This window comes from Cyrtonyx montezumae, unplaced genomic scaffold (genome assembly GCF_038088225.1).
Source record: "Cyrtonyx montezumae isolate F1298 unplaced genomic scaffold, pur_monq_1.0 scaffold_2, whole genome shotgun sequence".
NCBI lineage: Eukaryota > Metazoa > Chordata > Aves > Galliformes > Odontophoridae > Cyrtonyx > Cyrtonyx montezumae.
Window position 1 is genome coordinate 41,444,528 of NW_027071936.1, and position 25,734 is coordinate 41,470,261.

General features: G+C 36.9%; 1 protein-coding gene across 1 annotated transcript in view; it reads left to right on the forward strand.

Annotated features, from left to right (window-relative positions):
- MTMR7 (myotubularin related protein 7) overlaps positions 1-25,734 on the forward strand; it is a 36,657-nt gene that overhangs the window by 7,987 nt on the left and 2,936 nt on the right. Inside the window, exons 2-12 of the mRNA XM_065736986.1 lie at positions 3,767-3,889; positions 4,673-4,835; positions 6,572-6,729; positions 8,106-8,234; positions 10,644-10,778; positions 14,182-14,314; positions 18,350-18,459; positions 21,210-21,335; positions 21,867-21,916; positions 23,369-23,569; positions 24,500-24,640. Coding sequence (XP_065593058.1) covers positions 3,767-3,889; positions 4,673-4,835; positions 6,572-6,729; positions 8,106-8,234; positions 10,644-10,778; positions 14,182-14,314; positions 18,350-18,459; positions 21,210-21,335; positions 21,867-21,916; positions 23,369-23,569; positions 24,500-24,640 — 1,469 coding nt within the window. The remainder of the gene's footprint in view (positions 1-3,766; positions 3,890-4,672; positions 4,836-6,571; positions 6,730-8,105; positions 8,235-10,643; positions 10,779-14,181; positions 14,315-18,349; positions 18,460-21,209; positions 21,336-21,866; positions 21,917-23,368; positions 23,570-24,499; positions 24,641-25,734) is intronic.

The window sequence follows — 25,734 nt, forward strand, 5'->3', positions numbered from 1 at the left end:
TAAATGGTGGAGGCAGAAGCTTCAAATAATTTATTAAGGTCTTTACTTAGATACCACTCTTCAGACTGGTTTGGTTAGCATTTTGAATGCTTAACTGTGTCAGATTTCTGTTCATAGAAAAAATCCTATATTCTAAAATAAACAGAAGTTACCAAGAGTTATACTTAACCAGAGCAAAAAAAAAAAAAAAAAAAACACAAAAAAACAACAAAACCAAACCATAGACAGTTGGACCAATTGTGTCTGTGTTTCTGGACAAATATTGTCTGGAAAAAATTGTGGAAACTAATGTTTTACTGGTTATAAATGAGAATGGTTATGTAATAAACACATCAGGAAATTGATAAGAAAAATAATCAATGTGACAGGCTGTTCTCAGAGGCAAGTTACATGGGAAAGGCAAGGAACTTTGTTGTCACATCACCTGCAATGGCTTAGATAAGTTCAAGCAGGGTACAGAGGCAGGAAATGCCATAGAAATTGAAAACATTGCCAAATTGGATAACTGCTGGAGATATGATCCTAGATAAAATTGCAGGTATTGTAAATGATGGCTTTTACAGAGGCTATTTGATTATATTGGAAAGAAAATAATTCTCTGTAATTCTAAATAAATCTAGGACCTGATCATAAGCAGTGATGGAAAGACCTGGTTCAAAGTACAACTGGAACTTCTGTGTGACAGCAATGACTATGCTTTGCTGAGTATTCCTGAAATAGTAAAAGAGGTGGGGAAAATATCCCATGGAAATGTTTAACATGGAAATGTTCAACTCCAAAGAGGAAAGTGCATAAAAATGTGAAAATTATTTAGAAAGAATGAGAGCCAAAAGTTAAAATGTTTATGGGAATCATGAAGATTGTTTAAAAACGGGAGCTCACTGCAAGCCAACTTCCAGAAAAAGCTTTAAAGGATGAAAAAAAGGTTTGCATAGCTAAACATCAGGGTAAGGGAGTAAAAGGATGTCTCTTATTAAAATAACTTCTTTTCTTAGGAGTAAAAGACTCTAGTATGTGAACTCTGAAGTAGATGATTCTAGGAAAAGACTTTATTCATGCTTTCTAGCTGTTTTTTGTTTGTTTGTTTTAAAGCAGATAATAGCTGGCCTTGAGGGAAATTTGATTTTGCTAATTGTTTAATTTTTAAACATTTTGCTACCAAGCCAGCTTTTTTTATATGTTTAAGATCCACACTGTTCCTATTGTAAACTAATTCAGTGTATTTAGATTATATGTTACAAATGTTCAGTTCTTTAGGTGATGGCATCACTGTGTGATTTCAGTGAAATTACTTAAAACAGAGAGGAAAATCGTCATGAAGCACTACATCCCATTTCTGAGTCTTATGGAAAGCTTCTTTCAATGTAATCTGGAGTCTGTGTTATTAAAAATGAAAAGGACTCTGCTGATTTATTTTTTGTTGTTGCACCCCACTCTGTTTTTAAGCAAACTGATGCAAAATTGCTTTTATTTCAACTTGAGTGGTAAAGCTTTTAACCTTCTTTTGCCCTCTCCCATTTTCTTGAAGCAGCACTCACAGCTTTTGTACTTCAAACACAAGAATAGAACCCTTCTGATTTTAATGGAGTCATATTTTTCCAGCAGTTATCAGCTCCAGATCCTGAAAATAACTGGGTATACAAAAGAACTTGTAAGTCTTGAGTGGAGAGCTGAAAAGAAGTTATGGAGAAGATTAGCAGTATACTGAAGCTCTCTTCCAGTGGTAGGCAGGCTGCACACAGCTGTGCTGTTGCTGCTTGTGTGAAAATTATGTGCTCCAGTGTTCCAGAGTTATAAAACCACTCTGGTGATTTACCACACATTATATGATCTTGATCATCAGCATTATTTTGATTTAATGTGTTTGAACTAGGATATTTATTTTTTTTTAGTAAAAGCAATTAATTTTTGTTTTAAAATTGTTGCAGTAGAAAACCCACTAAAGCTGTTAACAAATTGTTTCAGGCATTCATTGTCTACCTTGTTAATCTATTTATCCTTCTAGCTTATCAGTCTTAAACACTAGATAGCATCAGATCAAATGCCTATGAAACATGGCACATAGCATGTATTAACGGTGTAAAAGCCACAAGCTACCTTTTTGAGGATTCAGAACGTGTTACAATCTCTCACCTGTTGTCAGCATTGCTGCAAAAAGAGAACATCAATTCTTGTCCATTGAGGCAAAACTGTGGGTGTTAAATCTTTTATTCTAGTTGAAAAGTGATTGAAGACAAGCATTTCTTCAGAGTCTACTGCTATCAACCCTAGTAGGCCCACAGGCACAAACTCTGGAACATTTTATGAACTATCACTGGAGACTTATCTGTAAGTCTGAGTGAGGCCCATTGAAGAAATTCACTCAACCACTTCTCCCTTCTACTTTTCTCTCTATTCCCCCCCACCCCACCCCACCCCCCCCAATTTATTTATTTAAATGTAACTTTCTTTGTGGCACTGATGATTCTGGAAGGGCTTGAATGGATGCCAGATCCTACCATACTATTACAGGGTTGTGGTAAGGTTAACAAAGTGGGAAATTCTTTGAGCTCTTTTACTAGCAGATGTTTGGATACAGAGGTACCACAAGAGGGGGAAAAATGAACATTATGTTAGATCTGGAGTTTGATTACTTAATATATCATATTTTCTCACACATAAATACTTTTCTGATAGTCATTTCATACGGCCCTGGGAAGATCTTATGGGAAAAGCCTCTTTTCATGCTCTCACACACACCATTTCTGGTTCAGATGATTTTAGCTATGCTTTTTCATATTATGTGTGAAATAGTATGTTTATTTTTACTTTTTTTTTTCAGTTGTGAGGCAACCTTCCAACATTATTTAGTTCAAGCTTCACAGTTTTGAGATACTCCTGTGTTTGATTTATTTTTTACCATTCTGTATTCTCTTACAAACCAGTAATGACTTGAGCATTCACTGGAATTTCTGGGAGGGAGTGTTAGCTAGATCACTCCTGTAGCAACAAAAAACTATTTATGACTCACAGTTTCAATTTACTTCCCTTGTGTCACTTTCTCAGAATTTCAGTTTATTCCCTAATCTTCTTATAGCATATGTATAGTGCAGTTTAAAATCTGGGATGCTCTTGTGCCCTTGTGTCTGCAGCCCTCCAGCTGATATTAGTGGGAGGGCTCCAGAAGAATGGGCTCGAGAGGAGGTAAGTATTTAATAAGTCTTGCCTTTTTTTTTTTTTTCCCTTTAACAAGAGCTGTAAAAATGATTTCCTCAGGAAAACCTTCTAGACATGACCTCAATACCAGAAGTATTACAAAAGTAAAAGTACTACACGTAGCACTAAAGTATTCAGTGGTTCTTCTAGTACTACTGTATCTTGTGACATGCTTCTCTATTAATTTCACTGTAAGAACAGTTTGGCAAAGAAGCAGGTCACCCAGACAGGTTGGACAGACTCCATCCTTGATGATTTTCAGCACCCAACTGGGTAAAGCCTCGGGCAACCTGATCTAACCTCAGAGCTGGACATACTTAGACCAGGAGATTGGACTCGGGACCTCTTGACTACCAACCTGAACTGTCGTATGAATCCTAAATTCTGTTGCTTACAAAAGTAGATCAATCTCACTTGTTTTTGTGTATTGTTTAGGTGGTAAACATCTATCTTATGTCAACACAATGTCTGTAGTGGACAAAATATGAATGTTGAGATGTCACTAGAATATGCTATACCATGGCCTTTTTTTTTTCTTTTTCTTTTCTTCCTCTGTCCTCTCTTTGTTTAGGTGGAAAATGTGCGGTTAGTTGATCGCTTATCTTCAAGAAAAGCTTCAGTGGGAACCCTGTATTTAACAGCTACTCATGTCATATTTGTGGAAAATAGTTCTGAAACTCGTAAAGAAACCTGGGTATGATTTTTATTTTTTCAGTTAGCTGTAAGTACATGACAATTTATTTATGGTAATTTGAAAACAACTTGTAACGTAGATTAAATGCAGTAAATCAGTTTATATAGATGCTCCAGATGCTCCTATCATGGGATAGTGTATGAAATTCCAATTGAAAACCTTCGGAGCTTGATAATTTTGTAAAATAAAAAATAAAAAAAATTGTGGGTTCTGGATATTGCAATGAAGTAAGAGGAATGCAAGGATTTTCACTGTATGAATACCGGCTGTGATTCTCTGAGGAACCACTGCTGTCAAGTTCAGCTGTTTAGAGAGTGGATTACCGCTTCAGCTCAGTCAGTTCTTGTCTGTCTTCCTGAGCTTCCATTCTGTCAGTTATCAGGACCAACATTTTAACCAAAACACTCCAGTTTAATATAACTGATGTTGGTTCATCTTTTCACTGTAGAGATAGACAAAAGAGCTTGTTTTCTGACGACTGTTAGCATATAACAAAACAAACAAACAAAAAAAAACAAAACAGAAGGCTTTAGACACTTTGTGGAAAAGCTTTGTGACTAGGCTAATGTCAGAGCAGCTGAAACATTCCAGAAGTGCTTCTTTGTCTGTAGGTCATGTGGTAATTCTGGAGCCTGATACTGGAGACAGGAACAAAACTGTAAGACTGTGTGTTTTCTGAAACAGTAGTAGAAGCTCCTGTGTCCTGGCAGATCTTTACAAGCAACTGTTTTTCTTTCTGAAGACTTGAATCACTTGACGTAACCAATTTCATTTCCCTTGCAGGTTCTCCACAGCCAAATTTCTTCCATTGAGAAGCAAGCCACAACTGCCACAGGTTGCCCGCTGCTGATCCGCTGCAAGAACTTCCAGGTTATCCAGCTGGTCATCCCTCAGGAGCGAGACTGCCACGATGTCTACATCTCTCTCATACGTCTGGCAAGGCCAGGTATGGGGAGGAAACATGGCACAAATGTGAATCTTGCTCTTGAAGAGGGAGAACGTAAGGGTGAAGTGTAGCTGTGCATTTTTCTTCTCCTTTGCAGCTTAAGAGAAAATACTTCAATAGAGATGCATTATGATAAAAGGAGAGGTCTCTGAGCACAGAGGCGTTATAAAATAATCACTTGTGGAGCAATGAAGAATGCTCATTATGAGATAATCTATTTATTATAATTTTTGAGATGAACTTTTAAATAAAATGGTAGTCTATGGGATCACTGACCATAGAAAATATATTATAATGCTATTTTATTAGTAGCTGCTGCCTTTTATTAGTGTGAATTTAGGAAAATACTAAAAGTATTTAAATCTAGTGAAATTTTGTATTCCTACTGTGACAAAAATCTAATGATATCTTTAGTGGCCACATCAAGATCTGAATTCTCCCTTTTTGTGCTGTGCATATATTTGTTAAAATGAATGAAATCTTTTTCAGCAAGTAGTTCATTTGTTCCACTGGACTGCCTGTGTTTTGGCCTACGATTACTTAGTTTTTGAAAGTGTTCTGTTTGAATTTCTTAAATCTGGTCAGGATCCTTTTGAAACCTTTCCTTGTTGCAGTGAAATCCAACATTTGATCCTCTGTGCCATAGTTGTTTTTATAGGAACCAACTGACAAGGCTTGCCTGTTTTAAATGATAGCTACAGAAGTGTTTGCACCAGTCTGTATGAAACTGAAAGAACTGGCTTTAATTTTTGTCTTGCTGGGAGAACACCAGGTTTATCTACTGTGTAGAGTGGAAAAATTGCAGTCAGCCAGCGCTGCAACTGAACTTTATTTATCAAGTGACATCTATAATTAGAATAGTAGTAGTAATAGTAGTACTAGTAACATGCAACTGCAGTACATGTAACGTTATGCTAGGGAAGATTACATAATCAGAGAAATTCAGAAACCATTAGGCAAATTTTCACTGTCTCAGTTTTAAGGAACTTAAAGCAACAAAGTGAAATATGCCCCTGTAACATAGCAGTATCTTCAGCAGTAATAACAATTTTCCTTTCAAGCTATATGCTGAGTAGCTATTTGTATCAGTGACAGGTGGCATGTAATGGCAATAGTGTCTGTCTGCCATTTGCCACCACAGTTAAGTCACTCATTAGTATAAATAGAGATACCTTGAAAATAAAAAGAATTTAAGAACTTCAGTACAAGCAAATTTTGCCCCATATAGTTCTGGACAGAGGGTGACAGGTGGCATAGCTACTTAAATGGTTTTATAGACATGATGAAATGATTCATGTAGCACATGCTATTTTTGTATTTATTACAACAGCTGTATCTCAGATGCCTTTGCTAATAAGTGAAGAGCAGAATTTTGCAGTTCATAAAATGAAAATTTCATTGAACTTATTGGAAACTTTTCAGGTACTTTCGAGTTGGTTCGTTTAGGAAGACTGTGCTGCATAGATAGATAAGATGTCCAGTAGAACAGAATATTTTGAGTAGCTGTATTAATACAGCACATATATTTTGATTTATGCAAATAGCAACATCAAAAAAAGCACAGTACTTTCAATTTATGCTTGACTGACAATAGCTACAAGACAGGATGTGGGACTTCAAGAAGCAATTCATAGTAGTTGTAAGAGAAACTACATTAGGGACAGTGCTACATTTTGTTTTTGCATGTGTTGTCTTTATCAGAAATCGGAAGTGTCTTTTTTTTTTGTTTGTTTCAGTGAAATATGAAGAGCTGTATTGCTTCTCATTCAATCCAAAATTAGATAAAGAAGAAAGAGAGAAAGGCTGGAAGCTTGTGGACCTCAATGAAGAATATAACCGGATGGGTGTTCCAAACAATTACTGGCAGATTAGTGATGTAAATAGAGACTATGGAGTGAGTTGTGATTTTTATTATTTTTTTTTATGTCATGGAACCCATAGACTGTACTGGCTGTGGACTACTTAGCACTCAGATACAGAACTTTTGTGTGCTCATGCTTCTGTGCGCATGTGTAGTAAGGTGCAGCTCTTTTTTTTCACATCAAAATGTACACAAATAGCAGAAGAAAGGACATGTCTTCATTTAATGTAGGTAAAAATTGTCTATAGTAAGTTTTAAATGTTACTATTTGGCTATTAGTATTATATTATTAATATTTCATGCCTAAATTAAAGTTTTTAATTTACCATTTTCCTGATACTGCATGTATGCTAAAAGAAAAAAAAAAAGAAAAGAAAAAGAAACACCTTGAAATAGTGAATTTAATCGTTTTTTTGTCAGTGGCTACCCTCACAATCCTTTGAAGCCTCTATGGTTAACTGTTAAATGTTTTCGATGGTCAGCTGACAGATATCTCTTCCTAGTTCAGTCTGTCCTGCTTAGTTCAGTCTTGCACAATTAAGTCCACAGAACGTTACTTAATTGTGAGAAATAATAGGCAAAATATTTTTTGAAAGAAGTTGGTCCATACACTCCATTTACTCTATTGATTTTAGTATGTTTATATTAAGGAGGGCCTCTGAAGTTCTTGAGAAAGCTGAGTGTGCTGTCAATATTTCTTTTTGCTAATACATGCAGAAAAAGTATTTGACCTCTCTTAAGATAAAGTGTAGGAAAAGTAGCATCGTGCATAGAAACCAATTCACCACAGCAACGTCTTTAACCACAAGCCCCTCCTTTTGCATCTCTTGCCATTCCCTGCAAGTTTTGTTTTGTTTTGTCCTCCCTTATCACTGAGTTCCTCTCAGAAGGTAGAAATTGGCTGGGCTGCTTGCCTTTTAAATATCCTCATTTCATAGAGATGAATTCCTTTTCTTGAAGACCCTATTTTTTTTATGTTATGTAATCCATATTCAGTGGAAATTTTGGCTCTGTAGTCCCCTCCCATGTTTGAGAACTTGATGCTTTTCCATTCTTGTATCCAAATTCTGCTCAGGTGGAAGTAGTAGTTGTAAATACAACGATGCTGTACATAATGAAGATTACGATACTCTGACCTGAATGTATATTCTCAGCAAGACATGAATTAACACTTGGAAATGCAGCCCTTAAACCTTTCTGCTTCAGTTTTGTTGCCTGCAAAATATAGTCAACACTTTCCAATTTCAAAAGCTTTTGGGAAATGCAGGTGATGTGTATAGTTGTTGTACTATGGAATATTCCCTGATACTAGAATTCCCCAATTTGTTTGTTTGTTTATTTTGCAGTAGAGTGGAGCTGGCTAATGTTAGATGTATTTAGTAGACTAAATAATCAGTTTCCTTTCACAGGTCTGTGACTCCTATCCTACAGAAGTGTATGTACCAAAGTCTGCGACTGCACACATCATAGTGGGGAGCTCTAAATTTCGGAGCAGAAGGCGTTTCCCAGCTCTTTCCTACTACTGCAAGGATAACAATGTGAGTTTTTAGCTTCCAGTATTTGACCTTGCTTTTGTAATTCTTCTAGTGAGGTTCTGTGAGGAGAAAACAGTGTTTGCTTTTAAAAAGATTTAAAAGGTGGTTAGGGTAGTTTTTTCTTAATGGTGATACCTGTCCTAGGTTCAAGCTTCAGAAAGGCAGGATGAGATGTTTTTGGACTCCTTCTTTGCGACTTATTTCAGCAGAATTCTGCTTCAGTACAAATCTAAGGATTTGATTACAAGATGGGAGAATATGAAGATTTAAATAATTAATACCATCTATATATAAACTGTATATTGTTTCATTTATTTAATTAAGGACAACATTTTCAAAATTATTTACTTTGCATAATCGGCTAAGTCCAAATGCAGATACTCAGCTTTCAAAACACTTGGACACTTCCAAATATTAGTGAAAGAAGTCTAAGGGATCAATTAAGTTTCAGTACATAGTGGTCCAGCTTGGATAAGTTCTATAGTTTCAGCCTAGGTGTTTTTTCCAGTTGTGGCTGGAGCTCGGGGTAAGGTTAGAATTCATGTTCAGGCCACTGGGGTCTGAAGTGTTGTGTTCGCTCCTTGATCTTGAAAGGTAAGCAGTGTTGGAGTACCTCCTTGTGAGTTTGGAAGTTGGTATGAGTTGACAGGTAAAAGAGCAATGGGCAAGAGTAGGGTAAGTTTTGTGATGGTAGACACTGAATAACTCCAGTAACAGCAGGTTGGGAAGAGTTGTGCAGTGGGGGTGGGTGCCACTCATTCAGTCTTTCATTCCTGGAACAGTCACGTAGCAATTTGGTTATTCACAAATTCAAATGATGTTGTGACACCACTCGGTTTGTCTCAGAACCTTTGTGGCTATGGTGAGATCAAAGTCTGGAAGTATATTTTCAGCCAGTGGGGTTGAAAGCAACCTGATCTTTTGACCTACTCTTAAACACACCCCAATTCATTTTTTAGATGTATGAGCTCTTCATAAGCAATTGGTCTGGCTTAAGTTCTTCTTGGTGATCATTTGTAATGATTTCTGATTGAGATATCTAATGGGTTATTAGGCCAATTTGTCTTCCTGGTTTTGCACTACTGGCAGTGCAGCTGTTTCATAAGCTTGGGCTATATGTGATCTTAACTTCAAGCTTACCCTGATAGACAAGCAATTTTCTTCTTCCGGTGCCAGCACATATCTTAGTTTGTTGAGCACAGAGAGTGCTGTAATGTAATGAGCTCTAGCCCTAACTTTCCTGATCCTTAACCTTAGTCTGCAACTCTAATTTTAGTCTTAATCTTGAGGTATGTGTCTACCTCAGGTATGATACACCATGATTGAGGGAGAAATATCTTCTTTCTTTTAAAATGATAGGTTGTGAATATAGCCATATATACCATTTTTGTCATGGAAAGTATTAGCATGTATTAAATCACTGGGATATGTGCTGATCAGCAGGCAAAAGTAGCTAACTACTGATTTGATGGCAGAATCTATTACTAAACTCTGAGAAAGCTCCCAAGCAATTCATGGTTTTGTATATTAAAGATCCCATTTACTAAGTACAGAAAAAACTTGGCTGAAAATCAGCATGTTCCTTCTCACAGTAATAAATAATCTGTAGGGCAGCCTGCATGGGTTATGACCTTCAGCAGGCAGATTCCCTTCATGCTCATGTTCAGTGTGTAGAAAGTGCCTACATCAGCGCTGCGCCCCTACAGCTCCAACTACTCTCAGCCTAGCAGAAACTGGGAAATACAATCTCCCTGCTCCGTGTTCAGTTCCTTCTTTCCAAGTTTCATCTGAAGGCCTGATTCTGATGAGTCTGGAGAGAATCTCTCTTGACTGTTTCAATTGCACTGATTAATAAATTTGCTCCAAGACTCATGCTGCCTGACTCACTTCCTGTGCAGTGAGGTCTTTCTCTAGAGGCAGTACTAAAAATACAGCACATCAGTGATCTGGCTGCACAGTATGTACACATTTTTGTTTCCTGGACTCATATCTCAGACTGCTCAATAAAGAGTTTATTGGTCTATGCTGGGTGTAATTAATATCGTAGCTGAAGTGTGAGTGAGAGTGCAGAAGGATTCATTCTTTATGTTGTTATGTCATTATTATTATTATAATAAAAATAAAAATAAATACACGTTATTGTGATTGCACTGCTATATTCATTATTCTCTAGAGATTGTCTTCAGGAGATAATCCACATGAGGGAAATACTATATTTAAAATAGCTCTAAAACTTTGATTCAAGACCTAGGTACTGAGGTTTTATTACCTTAATATTTTCTTGTGTTTCTAAAAATGTAATTCTTTTTGCCTTTCCCATGTGATTATAATTCTGTGGTAAACATGAGTTTCTTTAGTGCTAACTGATTTCTGCTTAATAAGTTTACTGACTTCTAGTTCGTTTTTCTGCAGGCCTCAATATGTAGGAGCAGCCAGCCTTTATCTGGCTTTAGTGCTAGATGCCTTGAAGATGAACAGATGCTTCAGGCCATCAGAAAAGCAAACCCAGGAAGTGATTTCATATATGTTGTTGACACTCGTCCCAAAGTAAGTGTATTACCTTTCTTGCCCATAGCAGGACTGAATCTGAGCTGAATATGTTTGAGAAGATTCGTAGCCCAAATGACTGGCACAGTTGCATTTGTGCAACTCCACAGTTTAAATCAAGATTTATCAGGCATGTTTTAACTAGAAATCTTGGCTCTGTTTTTCTGAGTTTTACTGTTTATGCTGTGTCTCTCTTTTTTTTTTTTTTTTTTGTTCTTATCAAAATGTTAAGGTATAGAAAAAGAATAACTTGAAGCAGTAACTGTTAGATTATTTGACAGAAGGCTATTTTACACACACACACACACACACGCACACACAGGATGTTAATGATGAGGTTAGTGAAAAATAATTCCTGTTAGAAAATTACAGTTATTAATTACAGTTATTTGTAATGTTGTGAGCCTCTACCTACTTAGACTAATATTTTCCATGCAAGACATCATACAACTGGGAAAATTTCAATATATGTTTGAGGCTAAGGTCAAATGCACTTACTCGGGTTACAAGAATTGAGGAGAGTACTTTGAATACTTCTAGCAGTTTGGTATTATAGAGAGATAATCTGAAGTATGATATAGAACTATCTCAGATGCCATACCTCTTTAACTGAAATCTTTGGCTAAGACTAAAGCTTTAGAGGAATTATGCTATGCAGAAACATGAAAACACAGTAATGACCTAGAAGAGGTTGGAAGGTAATAAAAATTGTATCCAACTTTGGCAAATAGCTCAAGATTATGAGGACTAGGAAGGATTCAGTGCCAGGAGGTGGGAGCAGGGGTATGTGTTCTTCTCTGCTGGAACTAACAAAGCATGTGAAGGAAGAGATACCAAAAATGCAAGCCTTCATCTAATTCCTAGTAGATATGGGATGAGCTATAGCTGGGAGAAGGAAACAAAGTCAGGGGTGTCTCATTTCACTTTGTAATTTGGTGGACAGTTTCACCTACAGTTACCTCTTTTTTATTGGGAAGATAAGGGTGATACCTTCTTTCTGGGCTTTTTTAGCCCTGGAGCATTTATGCAGTGACTCAACAGTGACAGTGGTCCCTGTGCAAGCTGTTTCTGAGGAACAGATGCGTCTGTAAGTCTGGGCCATTGCTCTAGGAAGGATAGCTGCTTTTTTTTCTCAACAGGACTGACTACTTGTGAAGATGATGAATATTGACAGACCCTAGAATCCAGAATTCATAAGTGCATTTTTTGTGCTGTCCCTTGTTGTGCTTGCTAATCTTCAAAACAAAAGATTTGACTGTGGAGGAAATATTTGTATCTGCTTTATTTAACTAGACCAGGGTGACCAGCACTGAGGTTTTACTTTGAATACCATCTTCATTTTCTCCTTCTTCCATACATTTACAGAAGAAATTAGTTTAAACTTATGAATGAAACAAATTAGTTCTATTAATCTTCTTAAAAAGAAAGAATTTTGTTACCCTTCACACTAATGAGGATGCTAGGAAATCTGACCAGTGAGGTCTGTACCCTTTAGAGGTTGTATTTTCATATTCACAGAAATTAAGCAGGGACAGACAACTTAGAGAATAACAACAACTACATTAGGAGCAACAGATGGAATTTGGATAGTTGATGTGGAAAAGTTGTTAGTAAATATTGTGTCAGCTGCAAAGTTTGGCAACTGACAATATTTAAAATAAATGGGTGTCAGAAAGCCTTGTAAATTTGACCTTATATTTATTTACTTTAGTCTATTTCAGATTTCTTTTTAATGAAGGATTTATGTGATACAATTGCTATGCTGGAGGAGAGACAGCATGTGCATTGCTGGGGATTTGGTCAGTTAAGCGCTAGGTGTGTTTCATTTAGAGCTTCTGGACTTCACAATGACTTACTCATGCATACAGATCTTTCCTCCTGTAGCTATATGGTTTTGTCAGGGGAAACGTCTTCGTGCTGCTTATATTAAGGTCTGCTTCAAAAGAGAAAAGTTAGGAGTCAACAGACAATTTTAATCTTTCTAGCAAATCACATTGAGGATTCTGGCCTTAAATGGCATGCTGTTCACAGGCAGTGGTTTGGTTTTTTTAATTGTTAGTTGACAGTCAAAAAGATCAGCAAGCCACCAGCTAATAGACTAATTTTTTTTCCTTCACTTTTTCCCTTGTTGGAAGTTACAAGCTGAAAGAAGCTTTACATAAGAGTTGAGTAAATTTAAAATGCTGTCTTTTTTTTTAACAGTTTCCAATCTATAGTTTCTTTTGTGTTATGATGATGTTTATTCAGTTTTTCAATTCCTAATGCTCCTCCACAAATGTAACTGTATTCCTATTGCTAAGTTCAAATCTCTACTGGAGGAAATGGAAGTCTTAGAAAATGCCAAGATGAGAGACATGAGAGAAAACTCTATTTCACATTTTACATGATAGAGCTTAGCTAAGTACTGTAGTATATGACTGTGAACTTCAAAAGTAACCACAGAATCAGCAAATTGATAATGCTTCCTGCTGTATTAGGAAACAGACTGGAAAATGAGTTATCTGCCTAATCCTTTATTTTGGAGACAGTAAGCAAGATCTTTTCTTTTGTTTTTTCATGAATATTGGCCAGTCTTTTTTTTTTTTGGTCCTAGTTGTACCTCCCCAGGTGTCTCAAAGCTTTGTTGATGCCTTTCATTATGGATTTGCAATGTTCATTGTTAGTTAAGTGTGAGATCTTTCCCAAACAGAATTTGTTACCTGTGCTTAAAGACATGAAGGCTTTGTAATGCTGACAACTTTGTTACTCCTGATACCTTGATATTTATTGCGAAGTTCAAGGGTTCTACCACATTTATTAAAAATCCAACTTCCATTTCAGTGTGTGTCCTGTTTTGTTTTGTTTTAGCTGAAGGTCTGCAAAATATTTGATAGCACTGCATTGCAGATGAAGGTGCTTGTAGTAATGTTGTAAATTCAGGTCTTTTGTGGTCTTCTGTTGCTGGAACCAAGATATTTTCTTGGGAAAACAACTTTCACTCCTATATTATTCTAGGCTTCAGAAAAGGAAGCTGTATCAACTTGTGGGTAATCTGGTATGTTCTGGGAAGCGTCACAGTGTTATGTATGCCGTGGAACAGTGGCACAACAGATAAGACACTGCCACCTTCTGGGTATATTCTGCTAGTAAACATAATGCTGACCTCGAAACAATATAGCCTTTTAAAAGCAAGTTAAAAACCTCGTGCTCTCGCAGAGGAGCCTTATGTAAGCTGTAGTTTTGTTTGTGTTTAAGTTAGCATTCAGTGTGTGAAATAGAGATCAGTCTTCCTGTTGACACTGTGACAAATGCTTCCTATTTACACCTGACTTAAATAACTGATTTATTGCAGTAGATCATGAGCTTTGTTTTGAAAAGAGTCTTTTCTATGCTTGTTTTCATCCAGTTTCCTTAACTTTTTCAGCTCAACGCAATGGCAAACCGGGCAGCAGGGAAGGGTTATGAAAATGAAGATAACTACTCCAACATCAAGTTTCAATTCATAGGCATTGAGAACATCCATGTCATGAGAAGTAGTCTGCAGAAAATGCTTGAAGGTATTACTGTTCTTTATTGAATACTAAGGAAAAGATTAGACTCAAACTAGAACTTCTCTGAAATTAGTAATAAAAGAAAACTACCTGCTAGCTCATGGATTTGGGCCATGGATCATTGTTACATTTAGGGATATATTTCTCATTGTGAAAACAACTTGTTCCATGAGTTTCTAGATAAAACTTACTGATGACAAGTGTAATTTGACTTCAGTACCTTACTGCTTCTTCCTTTGTGGTTTATAGTTTGATGGTACAGTGAAAACAATGCTTATGTCTGGCTATATGGTTATGGAAAACATAGAAGACTTTTAAAAAGTCTTTTAAGAAGGCTTTAAAAAAGCAGCCTCAAAAGATAATGGCTTCTGTTTTTTTTTGTTGGTTTTTTTTCTTTGCATTTTAAATTTTAACAGATTTATTTGTTTTCTGCATAGAGCATGTCACATCAGGGCTGTTTATGAAATAGTCAATATGTATAACAATTCAACACCTTCATTATCCCACATGAATTAATAATTGCTTTATAAATACCTAGTGTATAAAACAGGATATCTGTACTGCCAATTATTATTTGAATTACATTACTGTTCAGAGGCCTTCTTGGAAAAGGGTAAGGATAAATAAGCCATCCTTGACCCACAGTTTGTTGATTTTTAACAGGCAAATAATGTGTGATCGCTCCAGCCCACACAGTCTCAGTATTTACTTCAGATATATCATCAACAAAACATTTCTGAATGTTCACCTCCTGAATCAGCATGATCTAGCTTTCCTTGGCTTCATGCTCTAACCCATACCCTTTTATTCTATGTATCCCATCATCCATGTGCAAATGTGAATTTTAGATCTAAGAATGTCATAGGGAGAGATGTGTTCTGTTTCCAAATAAGAGCAATTTATGAAAACCAGGAGCAAAGTGTGATGCCTGAGGACAGTTTCTTGTTGGTCCTCATTTCTTGTAGAGTTGGACCATCCCAAGAAGAGCTGCCCAGTCCCCAGTGAAGTGCTGATGTGGCTACTGCTTTTCAAGAGATGTAGTGTCTCTGCTGAGTTCTACCCTCCCATAGGGACTAACAAAGAAGGCAGATGTACAGGAATGTACTTTTTCCTGTCCTCTTTGATCAGAGATGTTTGTAAGTCAGTCTGAGTGGACTTTCTGTGGTCCCTGTTCAGTAATGTTGTTGTTCAACTGAAGGAGGAAGGTTTTTGGCACGTTGCTCTCTGCATTACAAATGTGAGGATACACACATTTTAGGTTAACATCTGTTTAGTACATTGTGGGGTATTCTTGCTTAGTTGCTTAGGTGTAAGGTCTCAGGATGGAAAATAGATTTTTTAGCAAACTGCAAAGCCTTGTTTGGCTAGAGTAGAGGCTGGCTGAACAAACCCATCCCTTTGTTTGCTCAGCTTGAGACCAGCAAAGTTGAAGCAGTAAACAACTGGCCTGGCTGCACGAGATAGTGCTGTATATTATTTTAGAGCCAGAAGTTCATGAGCTGGGCTTCTGGTCCAAACCGAAAGGTAACAACATAATTCCCAACAATGTTGCTTAAGGGCAGAACTTCCTAGCATCTGTTGCAAAAATCTCCTTGTTTGTTTGTTTGTTTGTTTGTTTTTCTTATGTTTTGTTTTCTTTTGAGATTATATTCTGTTGAAGTCTCATATTAGAGACCTGATTGTAAGAACAGAAATTAAAGAAGTCTGTAAGACTTGAGAATTTTGCTGAATCTTATGACTTTTGGTGCATAAATAGAACTTGGTACCTTACATGAGAAAGACAGTTTTTCTCTTTTTTTCCATTTGTGATTTTAACTTTAATTCTAACAAATTTATTTATATTAACTTTAACATAGCTTTGTTTCTGTATAATATGTTAATCTTAACAAAATTTTTTTGTAAACTAAAATATAAATTATTAAATGTAATATTAAATTGGTAGGATAATGGATCTTATTTTAGAATATACAAAAAAAATGGAATTTCACTTTAATATGGAAGAAAAATCCTTTTTTTCTTTTTTTCCCTTTTTTCTGGAATTAAAAATTTCCTTCCAGAAAACAATTGTCTTACTGTTGTCCCTGCTGACTCATTCTGCTTTGTATAATATTGATTTTTATTCTTTAAACAAGGGTGTATGTATTGGCACTTGTGTTAATTTTGATCCCATGCACAACTTCCCTGACATAATTCTTAGTGTTAGAAGGAAATGTGGTACAAGAACTTCTCACTGGAAAGGCTGAAGTGCTAACCTGTTGTCTGGTGTTTGTGGTGACCACTGTCCATAGGTTCTTGATTTTTTTCCTGTTCCTAGCCTGTGCTCTTTCCCATGGCATGGGTGCAGGAGGTCTTATTTCTCCCAGATTCTGCTGTCAAGTGGGTTTGTATGTTTATTCTGTTGGAAAAAGGGTACGGAGTTTTTTGTTAGTTTTTTTTCATGCTGGTACCAATTTATTTATTTTTCTTATTTAGATGGAAATGCCTTTTTCCTTAGGAATCTGAGCTTAGTTCTAAGGTCCAGATCAGTAGCCAAATTCATGGGAAGTATATGGTGTGTGTCTTTAGTTTAGGACAGTCTGAACTTTGCACAGTGAAGTAGTAGGTAAATATTGATTCCAGTTTGGTAGTGGGAATGAGCAAAGCACTATTTAGTTTTACCTTGGACTTGTGTAAACAGAGACAGCAGCTTCAGTCAGAATTCAGCTACCAATTGGTCATGCTCCCATCTGCACAAAAGCATTAATCATGTGAAAAGCTGTTTGCTCTCAGTGTTGCTATCTATGCACTTTTTATAAATACCCTTCAAAAATGACTTTTAAAATCACCATCTGGAAGAGACCCTACATACAAGGATTGCAAGATTTCACATGGACACATTAGGCTATTTTGCTTCTGAATTAAAAGGAGTGAGGACAGTTGGATACACTCAGATGTGATATAAACTCTGAATTTGTCCTGTAAAATGAAATTTTGGTCATGCTGAAGGAAATGGAATTTTTACTACAGGTGAAAATGAAGTGAGAATTTTAGAGGATGTTTGGAGAGCTAGTAAGACATTATTAATTTACAGGTAATACATCAACCCAATTTAAAAAAAAGGCATTGTTTCACTGTACTCCTTAAACAAGTTTCATTGATTTATATCTTTTACTTAGAGGCAGTGTAGTTCCACATAGATCAGAATAAATGTGTATTTATGTGGTGAGTTTAGTATCTCACTCCAGATCGCACCAAATGCTGCTGAGTGCTTGTTGCTGGAATTAGATATCTAATTTAGATATATATCTAATTATATATATTATAATTAATATCTAATTATTGCTTTATTTCTTGTGATGTAACAAACTCTGTAATGTAAAACAAACAAACAAAAAACCCAGGCTATTGAATATGGTAGGATATAATTTAATGTGAAAGCTGGGAGATATATATATTTTTTTATTTAAACGCGGTGTAGAACTAGAAAAGTTTGCAGCAAAATATTTTCCTTGTTGAGTTACGACTTTTCCTCACCTTTAGGTGATGTTTCCTGGCTGCATGTCAAATTTTAATAAGGTTTCATTGAGAGAGAAGGAGCCATTGAGTGAGTTGCTTTATCTGAAGCACCACTGCATGTGGTGATGCCAAAGGCTGGATTTCGTGGCACTGTTCTTGAGTCACTTTCTTAACTCAGCATCACCAGCAAATATGGTTGGGGATAAGTGGCTTTGGCATGTTTTGGTGGTTGTCTACCTGTCCAATGGCAGAAATATGTGTATTTTTGATTCTATGCCATCAGTGTTTTAAAAAAAAGTCCTTCTCTCTAAAGGGTTTGAAAACTATACTCACAACACAACTGGGAAAATGCATGCTGCTAAGAAGGATGTATTTGGTAAACTGATTGCAGCAGGCTTCCCAACAGCTTCTTTTAAACTGAAGTGTATGTACTTGGGAAAATCGGAAACAGCCCTTTTTCTCAAATGTGTGAGAAAGTAATGGTAAAGTTTTGAAAGCATAAGGGACCATATTGACTGTGCATTTAAGATTAAGCTTATTTTACAGTTTGTGAAATGAAATCACCTTCAATGAGTGACTTTCTGTGGGGCCTTGAAAATTCTGGCTGGCTGAAGCATATCAAAGCCATTATGGATGCTGGCATCTTTATTGCAAAGGTAAAGTGTGGAACACTGAAACAGAACTTGGACTAACCAGATATAGAAAGTGAGGACCAAATTCTTTGTGGGTAACTGTTGTAGTCTTTAGTAAAGTTGTATCTGAAACTAATGTTTTTTGTGATGACAAAGAAAAACAATTTTTAGGTGCTGTTGCATGGACATTTTGGTAATAGAGTAAAAACAAGTTTGTGTTTTTGCACTGAATATCTTGAATTTACTGTAATATCTATTATCCCATATCTTGTTACTGTCATATATTTGAATAACCTTATTCAAGACAGACAGGGAACTACTAGAGAAAGTCCAGTGGAGAACCACAAAGATGATAGGGTCCTGGAGCATCTCCTTTGTGAGAAAAGGCTGAGAGACCTGGGGCTGTTCTGTTTGGAGAAGAGGAGTCTGAACAGGGATCTTATCAGTGCTTGTAGATATCTAATGAGTGGGCATCAAGTGGATGGGACCAGGCAACAGAACAAACTAGAACACAGGGAGTTCCATGTGAACATGAAAAAATCTTAATTGCTTCATGAATGACAGAGCACTGGAAAAAACTGCCAAGAGAAGCTGTGAAATCTCCTTCTCTGGAGATGCTCAAAACTCACATGAATGTTTTCTTGTGCAACCTAGTGAAGGGAACCTGCTTTGGCAGGAGGTTGAACTAGATGATCTCCAGAGTTCCCTTCCAGACCCTACAATTCTGTGATTTCACCCTCTAGCAGTGGCTGTCACTGCTGCTTTCCCTATTGCCCTTGCTTTCTCCACTGTTTCTCTGTTGAAGGTTTCTGTTCTATGATTACTACTTCACACTGTGTTTGTACAAAAATATTAACATTATTCCTGGAGTTATTAAGCAACCACCTAAATTCACCTCCTAAACCAATACTTGTCCATTACAATGGCCAAATTCTGTAGTGACTTCTACTCTTAAATGCATGGTAACTGCTTCAGAGAAAAAGTGCCAGCTTTAGTAAGAAATTATTTCTTCTAATCCCACTTCAAGTAATGCAGATATTTATCATCTTCTAAGAGCAATTTTAATTTTATTACTTCCATTCTTGAGCAACATCTTTTTCTGGTTCTATTCTTATTTTTTAAGAATATAAATAAGAACTTGAACAATTCTTTTTATGCAGGCCATTTCATTTATGAGACCTTCCGTACAAGAATGTATGGATAAACTTAATGGATCTCCCTCCTGAGTAACTGCCTGTTTCTCCTGCCTTGTTTCTTCCTGCTCAGCAGTTGCAGTTTCTTACCTGAACACCATATGCAGGATAAAAGCACATTATTTCTCCCAGCACTACTAGCTTACAGACATCAAGTCATTTAGTTAGCTTCTGCCAGCTTTTTTGTCAGTGACTCACCATTAATGTAGGAAGGAGTACATTCTTTGTCCATATGGTCTTATGCATCCTTGGGCATGCGTTTTGACTTGTTCTTATTTGCACAGTTCAGTCTTCAGTTCTTGGTCTTTTGCCCATATGGGTTCTATTTTAGTAGAATATACTTTGTCTCTTGGGATAAACATAGATAATTTATTATTGTCCTTGTTCCCTTTTAAGCCCACATTTAATCTAAACGTTTATTTTTCTAAGCAGTGTCTTTCATAACCTATTTCTCTGCTTTCTAAGTATAGTTCTCCTTAGAAATGACAAATGCCAAACTCCTTAGAATTCAAAATAACTCTCAAGTTCTAAAAATAATGCACCACAAAACTCTTTAGGGGAGTTTAGTATAACCCCTTCTTTATGCGTTTCTTCTGGATTATGTATAAAATAGGTTTCTCTCTCCAGAGCTATTTACTTTAAATTTATTGTTACGATGTTGTTTATTAGATGTGAATGTTCATCTCTGCCACAGGCTTTGACCGAAACCATGATGAGGCTGTATTTAATGCAGTATGGTGTGATAATATCCTGGCATCAGAGGTAAACATAACCATTATTAAGATCTCCATCAAGGAGAGAAATTAGGAGTCACGTGGAAACATGGCAGTTCTATTGCTGGTATATGAGTGAGAGCATTAGGAGTAGCTGAACTGGCTTTAACTATTGACTCTGAACAACTGATGTACTGTAATTGTCCTGTGAGCTGTGTGGTCAGGATATTCTTGTACACGGCAGGCCTTCTGCACTGAGAACTGCTGTAGCTCTCCACCAGGTGACTGTGCTGGTATCATGTGTTAGTAATGAGATTTTATAACCTTCTTCTCGAAGTTCCCTGATCCAATATTTAGGTCTCATTTGTATTCACAGAACTGTGAACTGGTACTGCCATCTAGATCTTCTCCATCCTGGGTATGGTCAAAGGGTTATTTCTTTCTCCTCTTTCTACATAGTGCAAAAGAATATTTAGTTATTCCATGCAGGTAAAACACCGTCACTATAAGCATGAAAGTAACCCAAAACCAGAATAGACAACAACTTGACAATTAGGACTGCTTGACACATGGGACAAGATTCACCACACTTTTATAAAATCACTGTTGATATGGATCCTGTATCCTTCTGTACTGGTACACCAACAAGTGATGCTGCAGCCACCACGCTGCATAGGATAGGATGAGATGAATATCTTGCAAATAAGAGAAATTATGCTCAACATCATTCAGAAAGTCTGTGGTAGAATAAAAAACACTTTTACCAGTTCCCAATGAATGCCCTCCCATACTGTGCTGTCTCACTTTTCCTCTCTTACCATTGCCTCTCTGTTACCCATGAAGTCTCTGACATTTTCTGTGTTCTCAGGCTGTGGCCGAGGAAGGTGTGAGTGTGCTTGTTCACTGCTCTGATGGCTGGGACAGAACAGCCCAGGTTTGCTCTGTAGCAAGCCTTCTATTGGATCCACATTACAGAACTATGAAAGGATTCATGGTAAGCAGGTTCTCTTCCACGGAGTAAATGAAAATGTTATGGCAACATTTTAGAGGATGCTAAGATGAATAACTTTGTTTCTAGTGGAATTGTGTGCTCCCTACACATTTGATTGCAATGAACAAGCTTGTCAAAAGATCTGTTCCTTTTCAAAGCAAACCAGCACTAGTGGTTAAGTTGATGGGCACTTATTAAAAGGAGGTTTGAAACATTGTCATGTTCTATTTTTAGAAAATGATGAATTAAAGTAATTTAAGCTATGCAGAAATACTGACATCCTACTTGCATTATTCAAGAATGTTACTTCCCCTTGAACTGGTGGAGGTGCACATTCTTCATTATTTTCTGCTCACTGTAAAAATTACTTGAGACTCCAGTACTGCTTGCTTACATTGTGTCTGGCTTGTAACTTTTCTGCTTATTCTGAAAATTACCTGGGATTCTAATATTGCTTATTTATACAATTCTTCTGCCTGCTTCAACATGTGTTAGCTCTGCTCCACTACAATAAAGGCAATATTCTCATTTTAGGTTTTAATTGAAAAAGATTGGGTTTCCTTTGGTCACAAATTTAACCACAGGTAAGGCCATGCAAAGCTTTTTTCTCTCTATGTATATTTTATGTAGTTGTTATCCACGGCCATTCCAATTTAACTTTACTTGTTGTCATTCAAAGCATATCAACAAAACACCCTGAGCATATCACCACATTCTTTTCACCCACTATATAAGTTAGCTGCCTGGAAATGAAGTGAAATATTTTCATGTATTTTTTCATATATTTCTCATATATACACTCAAAGATTGCTGCTGGGAACACTGAGTGCTGGTCTTGCAGTTGCTATGAGCATTGAGAGATGTATGTAAGAGACAAATAATTCATGGCTTGTAAAACGCCTTTGGAACCCCAGCAGATCTTTCAGTAGTCCCAAGACTTCCCACTTCAGTCTCTGCTCAGGAAGGCATCCATCTTCCAAGATAATACTTAATAGATAACTCATAGAAATGCTTAGCATTAACTAAGATATACTTTTCCTATTATGCTTTTTCTTGTGATGAAAGCAGTAGCATTTGTTCAGAAATGTCCAAATATATAACTTTCTGATTTTCTTTACCTGAAAAGTTATCTTGGGCATCTCTAATATAATATTCTCTAACATAATATTGGCTGATATGAATGTAAATTTATCTTCTAGTTAAAAACAAAACAACTTTTCAGGAAATCTGTGCAATGCCACAACACGTGAGAAATTTCAGCAGGAGAAATAGGGGTTTCAATTTTAGATGCTGATGGATTTTCACTGTGTTGGCATACACATGTAATGTTTGTGTGTGTGTGTGTGTGTACATATACACACACTATATATATACACTAGACAAACAGAATAATTAAGAATGTTTCTTCCTATTAGATGAACTTTATAAAACACTGATTTACTTCTGTGTTTTATATTTCAGGCTTCTGTTCTTCAAGGTCCCCTACTGCAAGTGGTTCCAGCAGGCAGTTTTACAGATAGAAAGCTTCCTGTTCACTTGATAGAGACAGTAGCATGTAATGAATTTCCCAACTTCTAAAAATGTCACTAAGAGAGGGCAGCTTTAAACTATCTCCTGCAGAGGTTATTCATTTAGTCTCCTGCTTTGTTTACTGGGTCTGGCAGTAGTATACCATTGAGAGACTGTCCAGTGACTTATTGAAGTCACTGCAGTTATGATGACTTCTGTTACTGTGGCACAGTTGTCTATTAGTAATGTTGTAACATGGCTATGCAGCAGCCAGCTGTAACTACCTGTGAGGCAACAAGACACCTGTAAATGTGTTTTGTTCCTATTTGAAAAGTTCTGCTTTCCTTCTACTTAATGAGTCTTGCATCATTTTTGTAAGTAAGAATATACTTCTGGTTGAGACTTTAGAAATTAATAGCTACAATATAGCTTGTATGCTGAAAAGGAGAGTTTTGTTTTCACTAGTGTTAATTCAGTTTTCCTAGAGGATTTCAGGTTATAATTGAATGTTTCTTGTCTTGCTTTAGGTATGGCAATTTAGATGGAGATCCAAAGGAGATTTCCCCAGTTATTGACCAGTTCATCGAGTGTGTCTGGCAGCTAATGGAACAGTTTCCTTGTGCCTTTGAGTTCAACGAGAGATTCCTGATCCATATACAGCACCACATCTATTCCTGCCAGTTTGGTAATTTCCTGTGTAACAGCCAGAAGGAGAGACAAGAGCTGAAGTAAGAAGGCCTTTTCTTTAGTCGTGTATTTCTGTCGAGGTCTGTGGGTGTTACTGTATTGAAGCTGTGCAGGCTTTCATACAGCTCAAGGTGCAGTGTAGCATTCCTGGCTGTCATCTTCTAGTGACACAGATTAATACCAGAGGAGTTGATCTTCCCAGGTGGGTCTCTGCTGTGACTATGATCCATGGTGTGCATGACAGGGATTAATAAGAACTGATGAGAGAGCATTAGATCTTTATAAAGCCACAGCATTGACAATATATAAGGCAAATTGTCAACAAAGCTATGGGAAAAAATAAAAAAGGAAAAAAAAACCCAAAAAAACCAGATGATTTTAACCCTAGTTAAGTTCTCAGTTTGAGTCACTGTTCTTCTGTGTTCTAACCTGTCTTTGTGTACTACATGCTTCCTGGTCAATACTCAACTCCACTATTGTATGGCATAAGTTGTGTCCATAACCCATTCTTTGTGATCCACATAAAAAGTGACCTATTGTGTTGAACCTTAAAAAGCAGCAGAAAGCCTCTTTGCCTGACAGAATCATGATCCTCCCTTGTAAAGCATTGTTTTGTGAAGATTATTTTTGTAAAGATTATTTTGTGTAGCAATTGTCAGTACCAGGTGGTAAAATAACCATGTTAGGCTGAACCTGAATTTCTCTCAGAGTAGAGACAACAAATGACTGCTCAGCCTCTGAAGTCAGTTAGCATTCATACACATATCAGGCTTACCAACTGCGTATGACCTGCATGAGTTATAAATGACTCCCTCCAGTTTCACCAAGGCATCTCTACACTTCTAACTTACACCTAATTCTGCTAAGGAATTATAAAGCTGAGTAGAAACAGCATTGGAGTGCCTTAACAGAGCTTTATTAATACCTGAAGCATGCCAGAGATGTTGATATACTTGACTATATTTTTTCAGAGTCCAAGAACGAACGTATTCATTGTGGGCTCACTTGTGGAAAAATCGTGCAGATTACCTGAATCCTTTGTACAGACCAGAACACAGTCAAACCCAAGGGACCCTGCACCCACAGATGGCTCCTTGCAACTTCTTGTACAAGTAGGTAATATTCCTTGCCTTTGAGAACTATAGGATGATTTTGTGCTAAAGGGTTAATACCTACTTTGGTGCTACAGGTCCAGTTTTGTTTGGATGACCTTCCAAAGAGAACACTTAGGATTACAGATTCACCCATAGTGTGAGGCACCTGCCTCTGTGTTTGAGTGTACTCATAGAGCCACTCCTGAGGGGCTTGGCTGCTCCCTGACTAACTTAGATGATAGTACTCTTTATTGAAGCAACAGATTACAGATTCTTTCAAATTTCCAGTGATAATAACACTGTCTGCAGAGCATGTACAAGCACTAACAAGGTGAGTAGTACAGCTGATTGCACATCTGTTAAACTATAGAATAATTCCATAGATATTTCTTAGTTTCCAGGGGCAAGAAGTGACTGTGAATCTTACCAAATAGGTGTGTCTATGGCAGGGGAAGAGAGGCTCGGCCACTTGACTGGTCCCAGTCCTCCTGACTTGTCTGCAATAGTATTTTCTCCCAAACTGCTTCTCTTAAGCCATTTTTATACTATCTTCTTACTGTCAAGTGGTGCTTGAGTGACTCTAATCATACCTATCTTTGTTGTGATTTGAGCAACAGACAATTTGAAAAGCTGCCAACTCAAAATGACTACTGCACAGTTTATCAGTTCTATACCACATTTCCATCCATGTGATCTGGCTTCAGAGTTTTACAACTTGCTCCATTCTTTGTGCTGGGTCTGTTAAGTCAGCACACTGGTTCCTCTGGTGCTAACAATGTAAGGATTGCAGCTCTTATGTTCCTGAGGGAACTACCAAGTAACAGACTCCTTGTGTATTTGCTGCATTCCACCCTGGAGATCTCTTCAACAGTTTTTTATTTTTATTTTCCTCTTTTAAGATTACAGTATTTCACAAAGTTATCTCCAGTAATTATTCCACGTAATCCACCCTGTAACTACAGCCACTCAAGCTTCTCAGTATCCCAAAGGAACTGGGGATCACATGCAGTCTGGTAATGAGAATTAGAGCTCAAGGGGCTCTCAGTCTGCTCACTATTTATGGGCTAAGATGATTGGCTCAGTCATAGTATTTATCAGGCCAGCGTTATCAG